The sequence below is a fragment of the Carassius carassius genome, chromosome 24, assembly GCF_963082965.1.
Source record: "Carassius carassius chromosome 24, fCarCar2.1, whole genome shotgun sequence".
NCBI lineage: Eukaryota > Metazoa > Chordata > Actinopteri > Cypriniformes > Cyprinidae > Carassius > Carassius carassius.
In genome coordinates this window covers 3654130-3674164 of record NC_081778.1, presented here as the reverse complement: position 1 = coordinate 3674164, position 20035 = coordinate 3654130, and the positions used below count along the sequence as shown (strand labels likewise).

At 38.6% G+C, this 20035-nt stretch overlaps 2 protein-coding genes across 3 annotated transcripts in view; both read left to right on the top strand.

The window, feature by feature from the left end:
• Window positions 1-4699: 4699 nt before the first annotated feature.
• LOC132103555 (serine-rich adhesin for platelets-like) lies at window positions 4700-12849 on the top strand. Its single transcript, XM_059508668.1, has 10 exons — window positions 4700-4779; window positions 6148-6211; window positions 9619-10089; window positions 10378-10415; window positions 10607-10702; window positions 10820-10979; window positions 11072-11142; window positions 11236-11340; window positions 12053-12464; window positions 12499-12849. Exons 2-9 carry the CDS (start codon window positions 6148-6150, stop codon window positions 12302-12304), a joined length of 1257 nt encoding a protein of 418 aa, XP_059364651.1. The 5' UTR covers window positions 4700-4779; the 3' UTR covers window positions 12305-12464; window positions 12499-12849.
• A 4833-nt stretch (window positions 12850-17682) lies between these two features.
• LOC132102730 (type II inositol 1,4,5-trisphosphate 5-phosphatase-like) overlaps window positions 17683-20035 on the top strand; it is a 36001-nt gene continuing 33648 nt past the window's right edge. The window contains exons 1-5 of one of the 2 annotated variants that reach the window (XM_059507356.1): window positions 17683-18076; window positions 18536-18614; window positions 19380-19477; window positions 19573-19590; window positions 19678-19788. In XM_059507356.1, the coding sequence (XP_059363339.1) occupies window positions 18016-18076; window positions 18536-18614; window positions 19380-19477; window positions 19573-19590; window positions 19678-19788 (367 nt within the window). In that variant the 5' untranslated portion in view covers window positions 17683-18015. Of the gene's footprint in view, window positions 18077-18535; window positions 18615-19379; window positions 19478-19560; window positions 19591-19677; window positions 19789-20035 lie in introns of both variants that reach the window. The other variant, XM_059507355.1, reaches the window with a different exon arrangement.

Sequence of the window (20035 nt, the reverse complement as noted above, 5' to 3'; positions counted from 1 at the left end):
CCACCACCAAGATGAGGAGGGCTGCCGCCCGTAGTTTCCTTGCCGCCCAGGCCTACAATAAAGAACACACATCAGACTCATACACCACGAAAAAGAAAACCAGAAAAAGAAATACACGAGAAAACAACTGTTTGACCCAAATGCACAAGGTTCGTCTCAAACCAGTATGATAACAGGCATCCTCGTCAGAGATACATTCCAGATGATAGTCACCTCACAACATTTGTTGAATTTTACACGTTCACCACTTAAATCAGGGTACGCTCATGAGAACCATTGGATAACCGGATACCCTAGACAGTCTCAGGAAAAGACAGACCAGGTGTTAGTTTAACTCGTACCGGGCCACAAAGACCGCACTTGAGCCAAAAAGAATTAAAAAAAACACATTCACAATAATAAATAGACAAAAAAAAGGGAAAAAGAAAAGGAAGCTTAAATCAAAACAATGAACAGTGATGACTAAGAATAATGAGCATCAAAAGCCACTTTAAATACAGCTCTTTACATTCTGAGCGCCCAACATCAAATCCCGAGTAACGAAAACATCCACACCAATTCTCATAGAATGAAAGAGAAAAGTTAACGTTATTGGTGCCGTCGAGGTCGAAGATGTCACAATGACGCTAGTCAATAAAGCTACCCAGTAGAGCAGCAAATGGGCTAGTAAGTTTGTGGTCACTCAGCATTCGTATATCCGTGAAGTTAAGCAAAACAGCAGCATGCAGTAAGTTTGTAGTCACTCAGCAGTCGTAGGTTGAACCGGACTTCTGATTAAAGCGTTCAGTGAACGACACTGACGACGAACAACCCACCATAACCTTAAACAGGCATATGAAACACACCGGAACAGCACGTCATTAAAGAACCACGAAACTCATCCGCTTCTCTAGAAGTTCGCACAACAACGAGCGCCGCCGACTATATGCCGATTAGTTCCGCTGTCCACTACAAAAAAAAAGAAAAGTCCACATCACCCAGTGCCACAGGAATCATTTGCAACAGAGTCGCTAACCAGCCGATCTTACCTCTCCAGCTCTTGCACACTGCGCCGGAACAACAACAATGACATGACGTCACGTGCAATGCCCTCACAGGTGACGTACACCAACCGCATTTATGGTCCTCATAACTAGCGCTAAATCGCCATCCAGCCGAGCGTTAATAGGCACAACTAATGCCTACTGCTACACATATTTAAATGTCAACAACCGGTGAATGGAGGACATTGTGATCAAAGCTGTTTTTGTTATGTGTCGTGGGTTTTGTGATAACAGAGATGTTGTAAACACACAATTTTTGCGATAAATGGAATGCATTTAAATGATGTTATCGCTGTTTTCTATGTTTGTGGAGTAAAAATGTTTACGTGGCTTTTTAAAAATGTCAGGGTAGCCAGTGTTTCATCTGCATTTGGCCAATAAGTGTACACTTTTGTCCCTGATAGTTACAATAGTACTGTTTTGTTTTTTGTTTTTTAGCTAGGAACACACTGCACAATTTTCAGATGTCCCAGATGAAAGATTGGCATTGTGTAACAGTCGTGGTGATTTCTGTGATCGTGGCTCCTAAATATTGGACCTATTTTGTACAGTGTTGTTACAGTCTTGCGACCAAAGATAGTCAACAATAATTTTCTGACAGTGTGTTTGCTGCTACGTCTTCTGACTAGCCAATAAAAATGCTACATGACATGGCATGTTGATCAATGGGACATGACGCTAAAACTTAACACAATGGACTACTAACCCTCCTTCCTCTTTTGCAGCTTTCTCTTTTTTTCAGCACATATAAGAAGTACAGCTGCTGAGCTGTGATTCATCATGCTATTTTTGTTTACCGCTAATACATGTTGATGACATTTTATTCTTCAATTGTAACTTGAGTCATAGCCTACAGTCACTAGGTGTCATCTTTGTACAGTCTGCATACATGTAGTGACCAAGTTTATTAGATCCATGTCACACTGTGTGATTTGTAATAATCTTATAAGATTGCTGAAATTGCACAGTCTGTAGAAGGCTTTAGACTCTACTCTGAAGTAGGAGCTAATTTACATCTCCTAAATGAAGTTCCTAGAACTAAAGCGATTCCTAGTTCCAAACATGCAAATATCATGGCGAAAAAACAGGTACTTCCGCCAATACTTCTAGGAACTATGAAAAGGTTCCTCTTGTGTGAAAGCCCCTTATTACAGCTATATTATATGACATTTTTTATATTAGTGGTCTTCAACACTGTTTCTGGAGAGCTATTGTCCTGCAGAGTTCAGCTCCAACCCCAACCAAACTCACCTGAACCATCTCATCAAGATCTTCAGGGTTACTTAAAAATAAATGAAATGTGTGTTGATGCAGGGTTGGAACTGAAGTCTGCAGGAAGTTAGCCATCTAGGAGCAGGGTAGTGCACAGACCACCTCTGTAGGAGCAGGGGAGAAATCAAGTCCCCCTTGGTAGAAATTAAAATTATACATCAGTGTTTTCGCCATGTTCGCATCGACACGCTCCTCCTACTGTTGCAAATCATGTATCATCAAGAACAGAGGTTCCCAATCTTGTTCCAGGAGTGCCCCCAACACTGCACATTTTGTATGCCTCCCTAATCAAACACACCAAAATTCAGAGCATCAGCTCAATAGTAGAGACCACAAGACTCCAGGAATAGGGTTGAGAACCACTGATCTAAAATTCAGAGTTTCCCACATGTAAATATGACTTGACACGTGTTCATGTGCTCTGAAGTCATAATTTATATTGTGTCTTGAGTCCACCAGAAAGGAACATTAGCTCTAACTCAAATACACATGAACAAGTTAGTCAAGGTCTTGTTAACCCTTTTTATTTACAATCCTCCATACCTATGAAAACACAGTACAGTGTAGCATCAGTAAAAAAAAAAGTGTAGAAGAGTGTATAAACTATGAAAGATATTAGTATTAGGAAGTCCCAGAAATCCATGTTTGTTATCTGAACACCCACAATCCTTCAGTGTCTCAGAGCTGGTGCTCTGAATTTTTGTGATACACACAACTACAAAGGAGTAATTGTTGTGGGGGAGATATTGATTTCACCGACTGAAATCACCTTCAAAGTCTGTCTTACAGCAGTGTGGCATGCCATAGTTTCTACTTCTCTCATTAATCTCATGATTATTATTATTTTTTTTGTCCAAGGCATGTTGGCCACAATTATTGGCACCCCTAGAAATAATTTTGAGTAAAATATCTCTGAAGTATATTACCATTGATATTTACATTTTTTAGCACACCACAGTGACTAGGAGCATGAAATTGTCCAGCCATGACTTCCTGTTCCACAGGATTATAAATATGAGGAACACAAAGACCAAATACCCCTTAATCATCCATCACAAGGAGTAAAACCAAAGAATATAGTTCTGATTGGCAGAACAAGATTGTGGAGCTTCACAAAATAGAAAGTGGCTGTAAGAAAATAGCTAAAACTTTAAAAATCCCCATTTCCAACATTAGGGCAATAATTAAGGGGTTCCAATCAACTAAAGATGTTACAAATCTGCCTGGAAGAGGACGTGTGTCTATATTGTCCCTACGCACAGTGAGGAGGAGAGTTTGAGCAGCCAAAGACTCTCTAAGGATTACAGCTGGAGAATGAGTTAAGAGATGAGTTAAGACTTGGGGTCAGAAATCCTGAAAAAAATAAAATAATAACCAAAGAGCTCCTAAATCACCACATTTTGTTCAGGAGGGTATCAAGAAAAATTCTCCTTGCTCATCCAAAAACAAACTCCAGCATATTCATTTGTCAGACACAACTGGAACTTCAAATGGCACTGGCTTCTATGGTCAGATGAAAAAAAAGCAACCAAATGGGTTTAGTACAAACAGGGATAAAAAGTACCCCATGTCCAGGGATAAATATACTGCCGAATCTTTAATGTGGTGGCCCTGTTTCACTGCCGGAGGTCCTGGACGTCATGTTCAGATACTATACATGGCATAATGAATTCAATCAGATACCAAAACATAGAAAATCTAAATTTGACTGCCTCTATTAGAAATCTTATAATGGGCTGTGGTTGGATCTTCCATCAGGACAATAATCCAAAACAAATATTAAAATCAACAAAAAAAATGGGTCACTGAGCACCAAATGAAGCTTCTGCCATGGCGGTCCCAGTCCTCTGATCTGAACCCTATAGAAAATGAGTGGGGTGAACTGAAGAGAAGAAGCACCAACATGGAGCTGGAAATCTGGAGAGATTCTGCATGAAGGAAGGGTTTCTGATCATTATGGGAGAAAACTAAGAGCTGTCATTATGCAAAAAGAATGTTGCAGTAATTGGGTGCCAATAATTTTGGCCAACATGAACTAGAGAAAACATTTATTTCTCAATGAGATTAATTGTTTGAAAGCTTAGAATTTTGTGAATTTTTTTATGAAAGATCAAAAGGATAAACGATGCAGTTTTTTCCCATTGCCGCTTTTACTCATATTTACCAAGGATGCCAATAATAGTGAAGGGCACTGTAACTAATAATAGAAATAGAGAATTGAATGCATCATTACAATTAATCCCATCTTCCTAGTTTAAGCACACTATCACAGAACAATCCTCTTAGAGATTCCACTAATTAGGAAATCTTCCCTCTGATGTCACCAGGTTGGAGGAACAAATAGCAACAGAGAGGGAGAAAAAAAGAGAGAGGAAGGGGTAGAGGCTCATGTAGACACTCCACAACTTCATCCACAGCTGTTACAACTGCAGTCCAATCTGTGCTTTCCCACTGTACGGTGAAGGTAAGCTACATTTTCCAATATGCCATGTTAAGATTTATCAAATCCATAAATAGGGTTTTGGGTCTAGCTGTGAGATATAGGTGTAGCTGTTTTTTTTTTTTTTTTTTATGTCTTCAAACAGGTGGTACCAAGACTCTAGAAAAGACCCAAGATTTGTTCATGACAGATGCTAAATATTACATTTAGTTGAAAAATACTGCTATAAATGTCTTGTGAGATTTCTTGCTTTGTGAACGAGAATGGGAATGAAATCCATGCAATTTTTCTTATATGTCAGTTATAAAAAAAAATTAAATAAATGTTATGTTAAATGAAAATGTTAGTGAGTTCATCAAAACATGCTTTCTGAAGAAGTAACGATATCAAATCATTGGAAAATACAGGATTTCCTCAACAGTATATCACATATCTGATGTTTGTTTTTAGAAGTGAGTGAAAATTGTAAATCCTTCCCCCTTTTTTTCAATGCATCCAAAAAGAAAAAATGTCATTACATTCATGCACATGCTTTTTATCCAAAGCAACTTACAAAGGCAATTCAAGAGCCAATAATATTTGTAATATACAATTTCAGGTATATTAAACAACTAAATTAATAAGCAAGCTACAGAAGAGGAGAAATGCAAATAGATGGTCAACGTCATCCAAAATATGATTGTATTACTGTGGAATGGAAAATGAAAGAGTCAATTTGGGTAAACCAATTTTTTCATACAAGACATGGTTTCCAGGGTAGTTTCCTGATGGGGTTGATCACTGCCTCATGGGGAAAGGGGTAACAGGCCGTGCTTTGCACTTATCCCAATGGGATTCATGGAAAACAAACAAGCTGTTAATTGTGTGTGGGCAAGTGGCCTCGTAGCAAGGGAACTTTAATAAATATGAACCGGTGTGTCTTCCAGAGAAATGAAACCAATGATTGCAAATTCTTTGATGTAACATTGATGTAACATCAATAGCCACACTGAGATGCTGCCTGTTTGAAATTACAATACATGAACCCCGAATCAATGTGGCTCTGTTTCTGTTACAATTGACCTTTATTAGATAATAACATGCTCCTATACAGATCAAAGTATAATATCATGCTCAGAGGTCACAGGAGGTTAGGCATGTTCCGCAATGCCAATTATGACAGCACAGGTTTGCATAGCTCTCAGTGAAAACCTGTCTCTAACGTCATGGATGGAAACCACCATCAGAGAATAATTCACAGGCAAAGTGATTTTTCCAAAACTGAGACATGCCTTGCTTTATGTCTGTTGTTGGACCCTTTAAAAATGTGAAATGAATCAGCAACCAAACTCACCAACATCCATAAACACATCCGTACACTTGCTGTTTTTCATAATTATTTCATGCTTTCAGATGGCGTTGGGAGAAATATGTTGCACTATCGATATAAGCAAGACTCTGAGGTCTTCAAAAACAGGTTTGTTATTGTACCTTTTCAAGTAACTGTATGTAAATTAATACGAGGTATGGTTTTATTTGTTGTTAATAAATGTTTTTATTTAACATGAAAGCACAAATCAATACCAATCGCATTCTTTATGAAGCTGCACTGAATGGGGGTAATGGGTAACATTTAAATAAACATTTAAATAAACAACTCCAAACCAAGAAAACTAATATTTATCGGTTAAATCAGGTAGAAAGATCTTTTCGAGGCACTCTAGCAAATGCAGCTTACTACTTTTAACAGTGTGGAGCAGAGGGAACGTCTCAGTTATGTATTTTAACCCTCGGTCCCTGAAGGAGGGAAAAGAGACATCACGTCAGAATACCGACGAATTGGGATCTCGCTTATTGAGATCAACCCACTTCAAGTGTAAACTAAACAAGCCAATGCACATTGGCATGCAATTATTGCATCCAGCTGCAACTGATCACTGCGTGAGTATAAGGAGGCAGAAGGTGCAGCATATATTGAGGTTTTCACTGAGGAACCGAGTCAGTGACCCGGCCATTCATCAGTGGTACAGAAGCTGTGGCTACGGAACATGACATCTCCGTTCCTTCCTTCAGGGAATGAGGTTTACAATACATAACCAAGCTGGACTGTCTGGGGATGGAGTCTCCATTCTCCTGGGAGCGTAACTCGTGACAGCTCATTGGCTGCCCGGTTGTACAGACCAGGAATTTGAATGGCATGAAGTGACCTCAGATGCATCTGACTCCAGAAGAGGAAATAGCAGGCAAGTTGCGACGCACGCACAGACATAACAGTATGAAAACTCCCGCTTAATAATAAAGAGTGACGATGGCGAAGATATTTGCTTAATAATGTTATCGTGCACATTTTGTCTTACCAAACATTTCTAATTTGCAATATTATTAAGACGTTTGTCTGTGAGATCTGCGAGATCTCTCATGCGCGTCGCGGAGTCTGTCTGTCAGTCACACACACACACACAACAAGAACAAGCGCGGCGCACACACACGCATAAGGGGCCGTTCACATATCGCGTCTTTTGCGCGCTCAAGTTCGTAATTTCAAATGTAGGCGCGCGGTCTGCTCGCTCATAATGGAAGCGACACGGTTTCGACACGCACGTGGTGCGACGAGCTCCTTTTTTCCAGGCGCGTCCGCACCACATCGAGTTAAAAACATCTCAACTTTTCAGAATTCCGCAAACGCACCGCAGGTCATGTAACTTCCTCACCTTTTCCGTAACAACATTGAAATCTCAGCCAAGATGAAGGAACAGCTGATAGCTGTATGTGGATTTTTTAATTAGTTTAGTAGCAGAGGTACTGCAAGCAGTTTTTAGTGCTGCAAATCCATTTATCCATTGCTGAAATTTCCGCGTCTTCATGGAGAGAGCAGGTCATGGTTGCTTAGCAACGGCAGACTCCTCGGAGCGCAAGTACCCAAAGGCTTTGGGGAAAAAAATCTGAAAGCAGCATGCCTAGCGTTTTCCACGCGTTTTTAGACGCGATATGTGAACGGCCCCTTACAGTACGAAAACTCCCGCTTAATTTCAAAGAGTGACGATGGCGGAGACAGTAAAACGTTCCAAAGTGTGGTTATACTTCACTAGAGTTGTCTGATGCAGACAACGCTGGTTGTCATAAGTGCAACAAAATTTTTGCATGTAAGGGTGGAAACACAAGCAATCTGTCAAAGCATTTTTCAAAAGAGCATTATGTGCAGACAGAGAAATGCAAAGTTTTCGACTGCCTAACACAACACAAATCAACACAACACAAAGTACCGATAAGAATACCGTTAAAGTACCGGACCATTAAGCAGTTTCGGTAAGAGTAGTAATACCATTAAAACCTTAACGATACCCATCCCTAAGTACATCCTTGCCTCATAAGGCCCTTTGAGACGGATCAAGGCAAGGCGCACTGCCAGCAACTCTAGGCAACTGATGGGCCATGTTCTCAACTGTGTCGCTGACAAGGCCGGTCTAGGACATAGGGACCTTGAGGAACTGAACTTTGTCAGCGTCCTTCATGTCGACCAGACACAACCAGAGGAGACGCTTCTGGACCACAATTGTGGACATCACACGACCCAGGGAATTCGTGTGACCTCCGTCGCTCAGAGCGTGGTTCAGAGCTCTTTTAGAACTTCCGGATCATGTCCACCCTCGTGCAGGTCCCTCAGTGCTTTACCCTGAAGTACCTGCAGTAATACCATTGCCTGTCAGGCGGAGGCAGCTTCTACACAGGCCGTATAAGCATCGCTGGCCAGATGAGTACCTACAGACCTGGGAGAGAAGGCACGGTTCACCAATCAGGCATTGCTACAGTCCTGAAGGACAGAAGCACTGCAGAATCTTCCTCTCCAAAAGCTCTGACTCACCCTCCAATGCAGTGAACAACATCTGGTGGTTGGGTGGAGCACCAAAGGATACTGCTGGTTCACTCCTTGTAGAGGGCCCAGCACATTCTATTGGCAGCTCAACTGGTTGCGGAGTACAACAGGAGCGATGGTCCCCAGGGTTCATTCACTGGAGAGTTTGCCATCACTGTTACCCTCAGACTGTGCATGCTATTGCCTGAAGTGCCCCCCGCCTGACTGCCACCATGACGAGAACTAAATCAAGGCAGAGGCAACGGAGCTCCGCCCCTTTGATGAAAAAGCTTGGCCTACGAGAGATGATCACCTTCCTGCAATGAGAACATGACTCATCCACAAATGCCACCTCAGCATGCTAAATTCCCAGGCACATGAGACATTGATTGTGACCATCACCCAGTGCCAGGTAACGACCGCATACAGAAATACACATAGGGCAGATGGCCGTCTGCAACACAAGCACGGGGTAGTGTAGCCTGATGTGTGCAACCCACTCGACATGGGAAACCAACACTGCTGAAGCACCATACTGCCAACACAAAGAGCTCTCAAAGAGCGCGCTAAGCTCATTCAGTCTTCTTCTCTCATTAGAGTAGTCAGGAGCAGAACGATGTGATGACTTGGCTCCGAAGCCAAAAGCTGAATATGCCTTGCACCTGCTGCCCATTTATACTCGTGCCATGATCAGTGGCAGCTGGATGTAATAATCACATGCCAGTGTGCATTGGGTTGTTTAGTTTACACTCAAAGTAAAGTGGGCTCTCTAATGGAAATCCCAATTCGTCAGTCATCCGACGTGACGTTGAGAGTGACCGACTGAAAGGAAACTTCTGTGTAGATCATACATAAAACCTGCATGTAAAGAAATGGATTTAAAAATTTAATTTGAAATTTGTCCATGCTTCTAGTGTGGATGTTTTTCCATATATTTCTTAACTAGCCAAGTAACATTTAACCACATGCAAATACAGTAAATTTCCTAGATGTCACAGACATTTGCTGTCTTTTATCTGTGTTTCCAACAGGCTTTCTATTTTTTCTATTATTGCAAATGAGTCTGGTACACAAAACGGCTAGTACACCAACCACTCTGACAACTGATGCAATATCATCTACAATGTCTGAAACTGAAAGCCAGAGTTCAACCACTCAAACTATGAATCCAGTAAGTGTGCAGTCCTCCACTTCTTCTGACCAAACGTCATCTATGGTCACATCAGGCACTTACGTGACAGAAGCTTCATCCACAATGGCTAGTACACCAACCACTCTGACAACTGATGCAATATCATCTACAATGTCTGAAACTGAAAGCCAGAGTTTAACCACTCAAACTATGAATCCAGTAAGTGTGCAGTCCTCCACTTCTTCTGACCAAACTTCATCTACGGCCACATCAGGCACTTACGTGACAGAAGCTTCAGCCGCTACCATACAGAGCACTACTTCTAACGGTGCTACTGTTGGCTCAACAGGCATTACTAGTATGGACGCAGGTATTCTTTCTTATATACTTTATACCATAGAATAACAATAATACAATAAAACTATATATACTATTAAACTATATAACAATAGAACAATGTATATATGTATATGATTATATAATACTATAAATATTTATATGAAGACACAACATATGTGAAGATGTATAAAATCTGTGACAGATTTAGCCAGGCTGCCTTAAACTTTTAGCACTAAAATCCCTATAAATGTTATTTTCATTTGACAATCATTTTGTCTTTTTTTAATTATTATTATTATTGTCCTTCATTTTTCTTCAGTTTCAGAAAATACATCTTCATCAGAAAATTACACTGCGGTAAGTGCTGGACACATACACTAAAAACTTGGTGTAGGAGTTACTTAAATTGAACAATTAGTTGCAAAGAAATGGCAAATAACACATTGGAAATATAAATATGAAATTTTGAAAGACTTACAATAATCTTAATTAATGAGTGTAATATTTTTTTAATAATCCTTGAATTGCAACTGTTTTCCCCCCTAAAGCTATCCTGTCCAGCATTTGATTGCACAACAGATTGTTACTTCCAGTTCATGAATACAACGGCGAAGCCTTGCCAATCCAGTGAATATTTCTGTAAGGTCAGTCAGCCGTGCTGCAGTTTCAGATGGAAACCTCCATTGGAAAGTAATCCATGCAAATCATGCACTAATGCGGGCTTGATTTAAAGAGTTACTTCTTGCTCTGTTGTGCTTCAGATAACGCAACAGGACACAGGTTACTCTGTCAGATGCAGTGCCTCATGTGGAATATCCTGCGGGAATGGGACTATCAGTAATTGCTCTGTGAACTGTTGCAACAAAACCAGCTGCCTAGACAACACTCTGCTTGCCATATCCGATTCACTCAGTATGACTGGTAACCTCAAACTCTTTCTCTAATTACCTCTAACATAAGTGAATGGTAACTTTAAAAAAATGACTGTTTTATTACTGCTGTCTTGTCATTAGTAGCTACAACAAAATCCACTACTACAACCACAACAATCAAAGCCACAGTTACAACCACCCAAGCAAATAATGTAAGAACACACACAGCGATTTGTCACTGTAGGGCACAAATGAACATTTTGTGCCACCTTCTGAATTTTCTTTGTTTTTCTTATTCCCAAAAGGGCAAGAAGTGCAATACTTTCAATTGTAATGGGGTGGCGTGTTACAAAACCAATAATGTCAGCAGTAATGTCATGCTGTGTCCAGTTGGTCAGGACTACTGCTTGGTAAAGTCAAAAATAATTATGTAAAATGTCTGTGTCAAGTACATTTCTACTGGTCTAATTGAAATCCATTGTTTCTAGTTCATACCTGTTTTACACAGTTGTATTAAAGAAAATAGCACTAAAATAACAAAACAATTTTGTATAAGTAGTATTATCGCTTTAATGTTGATTTGGCAAACAGATTCTGGCTTTCTTTACTGAATGCAGAAATGATTGTAGGTTTTAATAATTTTTTTTCTCCTTGTTACCTTGTTAGTAATAAGCTCTTGGTTCTCCCATCAAGCCTTTTCCCAAATCGTTATCCCTCAAACACATAATTGTACTGTATCCCCACAATAATCACCACAACATGAATCTGAATGAGACTTATTAAAACGGTTGTAATAATAAGTAGGAGCTCGTCTGGGATAATATATCCGCCACCATATTCTGCAATGTTTTTGTCTAATGAATGTCACTTGGTCTTACACATATACACTGAAAAAAAAAGTAGTGTAGAAATAATTTAAGCAAATTTCACAAATAATTCATTAATAAATAACTCTTAAGAAACAGCAAAAGTAAATAGTATCAAATGTAATTTGATGTTGAATTTAAACCATTTTCACTATTGCAAATTGAATGATATTTGGTTTAATACTGATCTCATGCTATACTGCACCATTTTATACGTGAATGTTACATGAAAGCAACTCATTGTCTCATTTCCTAGCTACAAAAGATGACATCTGGCAGTGCAGAGAGCTGGCAGGCGGGTTGCAGTGTAGATTGCAGAAAGATGACAGTTTGTCCAAGCACCACAACTACTTGTCACTTGGAGTGCTGCAATGCCACCACCACCACCTCATGCCTCAAACTGTCAGGTGACGTGAACATGCCCAGCTCCGCCACCAGGGGTCCGCACTGTCCCACACTGCTCATGGCCTCTTTGCTGCTCTTCTGGATAGTCAAAGTCTTTACTTGAGTGTAACAAAGTCACATTTAATACGTAATCCAAGGAAGCGCCTTTTTCTGTTAGGAGAGTGTATGTTTGTTTTAAAGCTGATTGTACTTCTTTTACTTTCACTTTTACATTATTTGTGAAGTGTGCAAATGAAGGTGTGTGTGTGTGTGTGTGTGTGTGTGTGTGTGTGTGTGTGTGTCTGTCTGTAAGGTCAGTGTGAGAAGCAGAATATGTATGTGTGTGTAGATGCCAAATAAGCTTTACCATAGGCATCCGTAGAGACTTATGTAATGTGGAAACATGACTGTTGTTGGATTCTTTATTTCTCAGAGATATAAGAAATATATTAACACTGCAGAGATAAATATGAAGTTAGCTTCCTCTCAAGAGTTGTGATTAATTCTTGCTCTTTTTGGCATTAATGTACACTTTAAGATGTACACTTTTTCTTACACTGTAAGAAAAAAAATCCATAGATAATGGATGATGTCTTGGCAGAAAATTACCAGTATCATTTCCGTTATGGACATTTCCTTCAACCCTAAAACATAATGCACAATTAAAAATCCTGGGAAAACACTGTGAAAAATGTATACATATTAACAAGGCACATTGGGTTGTATTTTTATGGACTTTTCTTACAGTGTATATATATTTGAATTTTGATTACAGCAAATCTCTATTCTAATTACTCAAAATACTCCAAAGAATATTATCATAATGCTCAGATAATCCATTTTCTGATACTAATTATATGATATTTCACTCTGTGCAAAAATAATAGTTACAAACCAGTTAATGCCAAACAAATGGAGTATGCACTTTATGCATTTAAATGGAAATTAGACAATTTAAAATATTTATAATGTATTTGTAATATTGGACATACCAAGGCCTGTGGGTAAAACCCATACTCATAAAGCTTTATTTTTACAGAGAAATATGTTTATTAAAATTCAAGTGTAAAGATCTAAGAGTAAAGTCTATGCTAATTTTGAAATTTTAATTTTGAATTTTTGAATTTACAAATTCTGAAGGGGTAACACTACTGATAATCTAATAAAGGTTATGATCAGGATTTTGGTTGATATGGGTTGCAGTGATGTTTATTGCTTTGTACTACTCTAATATGACAGCAATGAAATACTATATATAACCAGCTTCACTGTTACACAAGAAATATATTTTAACAATTGCTCTTGAAAATTAATAAATAATTGTTTTGTCTTCTCAGCACCTAGTCTATTTTCTTGTTTTGACATTCTTCTAAAAATGTATTACATTTCTTAAACTTCTGTATTAGATCAACCTGGTTAACCAGTCTGTATTAAAGGGATAGTTCACCCCAAAATCACTCCATGATTTACTCACTCTCAAGCCATGCTAGGTGTATGACTTTCTTCTATCAGACAAAAACAATTATATAAAAAAATAACATGGCGTGGTGTTCCGGCAGCTGGTGTATGACGTAGAGGAAGCTCCGTTGAGAATACACTAGTCTCGCAAGAACCAAGTTTTGTTTACAGCAAAGTCTCCTCTTGACTTATATCCAAATCCTCCAACAATTTTCTTTACAAATCCTCGTTTTGTACTTCTAATTCATGATCAGTGTTTTGTTTTGCTCTATCCTCTGCACTTCCGTGTTCACCACATCTCACCGGAGCTTATGCTATGCCTACATACGTCATCTTCCGGATGCCACTCTCTCTTGAAAGCAAGTACGACAGTTTGTGGAAGATTATATAGTTGTAAATATGGATAATTTTCTTGCACAAGTGCATCGCTTAGCTTCAGAAGGCATTTATTAACCCTCCGGTGCCGTGTAGAGTACTTTTTATGATGGATGTATGCACTTTTTTGGGCTTAAAAATCTTAACCACCATTCACTGTCATTATAAAGCTTGGAAGAGCCAATACATTTTTTTATTATAACTCTGTTTGGGGGGGTCATTCTGAAGAGTTAAGTGAATTCAGACATGGTGTGTATAAGTCGTTAACACTCCGCTGATTCCATCGCTGAAAAGTTCCAAACTTCCACTGGCATTAAAATCAACACAAAAACTGTGTGGTTGGCGCATCATGGAATGGGTTTCAATGGACAAGAAGCTGCATGCAAGACACAAATCACCAAGCATTGGCTGGAGTAGTGTAAAGCACGCCACCACTGGAATCTGGAGCAGTGGAAACTTCTTAATTCTTCAGCATACCAAGACTTTTTGGAAAAGCTATGCTTCCAACATTGTGGGAACTGTTTGGCGAAGGCTCTTTTCTATTCTAGCTTGTACCCAGTGCGCAAAGCAAGGTCCATAAATAAATGATTGGATGAGTTTGGTGTGGAAGATCTTGACTGGCCCACACAGAGCCCTGACATCCACCCTATTAAACACCTTTGAGATGAACTCGTACAGAGATAAATAGCAAGGCCTTCTCGTCCAACATCAGTGCCTGACCTCAAATGCTCTACTTGATGAATAGGCAAAAGTTCCCATAGAAACATTTCAAAATGGAAAGTGTTGCTACAAAGGGGGATCAACTCCATTAATGTCTATGAATTTAAATGCAATGTCATTAAAGTCCAAATTGTCAGGTGTCTTAATCAGTTGCGGATTTAGGTATGGGGAACATGGTCAACCACCCAGGGTGGCATCTAGAGTGGATGCACAAGAGAAATAAATGGAATACGTGATCCAGTTTCTACCGTTCATTTGCACCACACGTCAATATCATATACCTGTGTGGGTCAGTTAACCTGTTCAGGACTCAGAGTGTGCACCCGAAGAAGTAATCTTTCACTCAGACGGACGCCATGATTTTGCCAAGTAAAACATATTCCTGGATCAACATTATTGTCCAAAAATAAAGACTTAACTCAATCCCTAAACCTAACCCTATCCATAATTTATTCTTAAAATCAGTGTGAAATGATAGCTGATTAACAAGGATGTTGAAGCACCTAACCCTGATTGTAAGCCTAAAATAGATATTTCCTGAAAAGTTATCCCTCTATTCTGATTGGTTGATTTGAATGTTGTTCCATTATTAACAAGGATGTGGATCCAGGAACATGTACTCGGTGAAATCACACTCACACATTCAGACACAGGTGGAGGGTGAACCAACTACAGAAGCCTAATGTTTAGACTAATAACTACGCATATCACAAACCTGGCTTTTTAGGCGAGTACCAGATGTCATAAAATATTTTTAATACTACTGAATTTGTATGTAACCTGATCACAATTTAATTAAATATTGTAAGTTATGCATTAATTTCCACTTTTATTCACACAGCAAATAAATTACATAGAGAAAGCGAACATTTACATTATCAAAGAACATTGAATCATTGACATTAATCATTGAAGCTGTACAGTATACATTTTTAAATGAATCTCTTACTTACAATATACGTATATCTGCATTTCGTTGTTTATGATGAGAAAATATGCGAGAGTGCCAATTACAAAATTCAGTCTGCAAGCATGTTTATAAGGCAAAACTCCTTGCCAGGGGACTTGACCAGTGTCCGAGCTGCCTAAGCATCAAGCATTTTAGGGAACCTAACCTCTAAGCCTGATTTTGCATTATTTCCAGATGATACTGACACTTCTCATTGGCAGCCACAGACTCATTGCTCTCGAAAGAAGAATCTGTTTTACATAAGGAACCAGGAATGATTGACAGTGATGATAATGCAGATGATGAGAGTGAAGGATCGCTATTGGGAAGCATAAATTGGTGGTTGCTTTTTTTAAAAGGTCTTAACAGGTAAAATTTTCCCCGTAGAGTCATGATTCCACAGTGGGATTTTAATATTGTTTGTGAAAATCTTTGCGTATATCCATTTGAACTACTGCCATTAGCAGAGATTGAATGGCTTTCTTTGAAAACCAATTTTTTTGATAGCCATTTCTTTTGCAAAATGCGTCATGAATTAAATGTGCTCTCTGTGGCCCCGCAATGTTTATAGTGTGCTTCAGAAGATTCCAAAGTGATGTTGTGGCCAAATCCAGCTTTTTTTCCCAATATATTGTCCAGTAACTATTGTTAACAACACATTAAGTGATATTGCCAGCATTTCACTCGGTAGACCTTCAGATGCATCAAGAGGTTTGTCATGCGAGATCCCTGCAGCCAAGGAAATTGAAAAAATGTTATGTATCTGAGACAGGAATTTATGACATGTAAGGAGGCATTATAGACAGACACGTCATTAAGGTCAGGAGGTGACAGCTTTTATATTAGGAGGAGGACAGAAAGATATTCCACTCAGTTATGCCCTCTGGCAGTCTTCTGCCAGTCATAGAACCTCGGTTGCATACATAACCGACACTATCTGTTACGTAAAATATATGCGGATGCAAGTGCAAGTAAAAGATCTCTTTATTGAGAAAACAACCAAAAGGTCCAACACGTTGCAGCCAGCAGGAGAGTGGTGATGCAGGGACTTCGATGGGCAATCCAGGACAGATGAGTGATGACAGAGTGAAGAATTCCAGGGGGGGATGTGTGATGAATCAGGAGTAAAATCCACAACGAGACTGGAACAGGTACAGCATGACACGATTAACTCAATACAGCAGAAGGTACACACAAGGAGAACAGGAACAGGAAACAACACGGGGAAACTCCAACAACGATCTGACAAACATCAGACGAAAGACAGGGCATTAAATAGGCTGCGAAGATGACATGCAGCTGCCGCTGATCACACACACACACACACAAACACACAAGACCAGAATGAGCCAGCGGATCACCAACCGTGACACTATCATGCTAAAATAGGCTCATTTATCACTATGCAATGCTTTTGCTCATAGGGCAACAACACAATTTTTTCTGTTCAAATAGCTTACATAACCCCACACTAAAATGTGATTTTGTATAATTTTTTATTTTTATATACAAAACATAAAACAAATATGTTATCATCACTCACTTTATGTATAGTGTATATATATATATATATGAATTTTGTTTAGGGGTAGAACTAAAAGCTACAAGCTAGAAACACCACTGCTCTTAATACTCATATCCCACAATGCAGTGCTCGGCTTTCCAATTTACATCTGTTTTAGTTCACTAATCTGTTATTTTTGTATTATACTATTATTTATTAATATTTTGAATTAGCTTTTATATATGTATTCTCAGTTTATAATTTTATTTTAGTTATATTAGTTTTCTTAAGTGTTTTTTTTGGGGGGGGCGGGGGGTTTCAGTTGTTTCAATTAATTAAAATATGTTTATAATTTTTCATTTAGGTTTGTTTCAAGTGTAAGTTTTTTTAAATACTTAATTAATTTCATATTTTTTTCAATTACCAAGGTTATAATGTATATAAAACAATAGCGCCAACTAGTGCATGTGTCTAAAGTATTGGGTGGGATCTGAGTCCAAGTTTGGTGTCTCTGCAGTCTCTGACGCCTCTTCTTGGCAAGAAGAAAAGTAATACATCTAAAGGAGCCTCTATTAGAGTGGCTGATGAAGATCTTGCTAACCGATTACAGACGCTATGATGAAACTATGATTTGAGTTCTGAACGTGAACTCTTGGATCTGCGGCGTGGCATTATCAGACGGGAAGTGTCATCTGCGCTCGCGGAGGAAACCATGAAGACGGACAAACACTTCAGACCGCTATCCGGCACACTTTAAACGTTTGTTGGTGTAAACTGATCGTAAATGACACCTCTTGCGTTTGAAGTTTCCGGCGCAGACTGGCTGTGAATGATGGATCAGTCCGTGGCAATTCAAGAGACTTTGGCCAAAGGGGAAAACTGCATCATAGTATCCTCTCAGCGCTCATCTGAAACCGTGCATTGCAATTTGCAAACGTGTATTTCTTTTCAGATTAAAGCCGTGATTGATTCTTACGTGCATGTTTTATTACGTAGCTACGAACTTAAGTTTTCTGCGAAACGTTGCACTCTCTATGTATTGCCTACGATATGTTGGCCTATAAAAATATATTTAAACTGTTGTGAATGTCGCGTAGTTAACATTTCTAGATATCTGTTTATAGTGTATCAAGCTAAGCATACACCGTTTTTTTATTTTATTTTTATCGATCATGCCCAAGTTTTAATGAAAAAAGGAAATTCCCATGTGTCATTCCTGACGGGTCCGCTAGATGTCGCCGGTCTGCAGTGTGATAATGCTCTTATAAACCGAGCATCAGTCAGCATAATATCTCGGTTGATAGAAAGGTGATGAATTGTGTCAGATTTCCTTAGCAGCCCAACACATGCTGTGGAGTGTGTTTTACTGCTGAATGGTGTGAGAGAGAGCAAACTGATTGGACTGGTGCAACAAAACAAGGAACATGCGTGAGTTCATGGACTTTTAAGAAAAATAATATAATAATTTTCACCAATAACATTATTGTGCATTACTACAGAATCCACACTTGTAATTTTGTGCGTTTTAGTTCATGTAGTTGTAACATCTACCATCTAAAATTGACTAAAGCTTTGAGCAGGTACCCAGCTAACAGGGAACACTCTGGTAAGGTTCTCTCATAGTTATGAAACAAACATTATTCCAGTAATGATAATATAATGCATGTTTAAAGTTATCCGGTCTTTAATAACGATCTCAAAACGTTAGCTCAAAATCATCATTTACATATTGTTAATTAATCTTTTTGTTAAACTTTTTTTTTTTTTAAATGTTACTGCTGTTTATTTTTTTTAGATGATTTATAGAACATTCAAATATAGCATTACCATAATGTTTACTAAATTATAACATTGATTGTTCCATTAATGTGGTCTTTTTACATTCACATAACCAAGAGGAAGCATTTTTAAACATTTTCGTAACTCAAAATGTTCTTAGATCATGTTTTTGTTAGCTGGGTATGCATCCAAAATCAACAGTCTTTCTCTTGTGGGAAAACAAACCAAAAAAGGCTTTATAAATGATTTATTATCAGATTTTTTTTATTAGTATTATTTTTGTCTTTTAGTAACAGCATATACAATAATATTGAGTTCATAATTAGTTATAGAATTGCAAAAACCAAAAAAGATAAATGATGTTGCATTCGCAGACTTTCGACTTGTTCTGTTTATCTTATTGAATTTTTTCAGGTTATTCATATATTCCCATCGAAGGATGGCCATCACTGGTGATGATGTCACACTGGATGAAATCATACCCATTTCTTATGACTTTTCAGTTGTTGAAGGTAAGTATGAATTATTTGATTTATTTGAATTGGAAGTGCACTTTCATGGTAAACGTGACTGGTTTTATCTGATATCTCCTCAGTTTCATCTCCAGATGAGCTTGCTGTTGTTGGTGAGTTACAGTGTTTGCTGCTACTCAACATCATAAAGTCAGTGCATCAGTATTCAGCGTGGCCTACTTTAATTTGTCACTACAAAGGTGCAGATACTCAGGTACGAGTAACGTTTTTCGAAGAAGAGTTGGAGCTGAAGTTACCTTTCGGTTCTCATACGCGTCTCTTCCTCAGTGAAGTCAATCGGGCATGGAGCGGTGAGGCATTATATTATGATGAAGTTCCTTTTACACACACTACTTTTCAAAAGCTGCTTTTATTTAGCAAGGATGCATTCAGTTGAACAAAGAGACAGTAAAGACATTTGTAATGTTACAAAAGATTCTAGTTCAAAAGAGTGCTGTTCTTTTGAACTCTATTCATCAAAGAATCCTGAAAATAACAATGTGTCACATTATTAGAATGATTTCTGAAGATCATGTGACACTGAAGTCTGTTGTAACG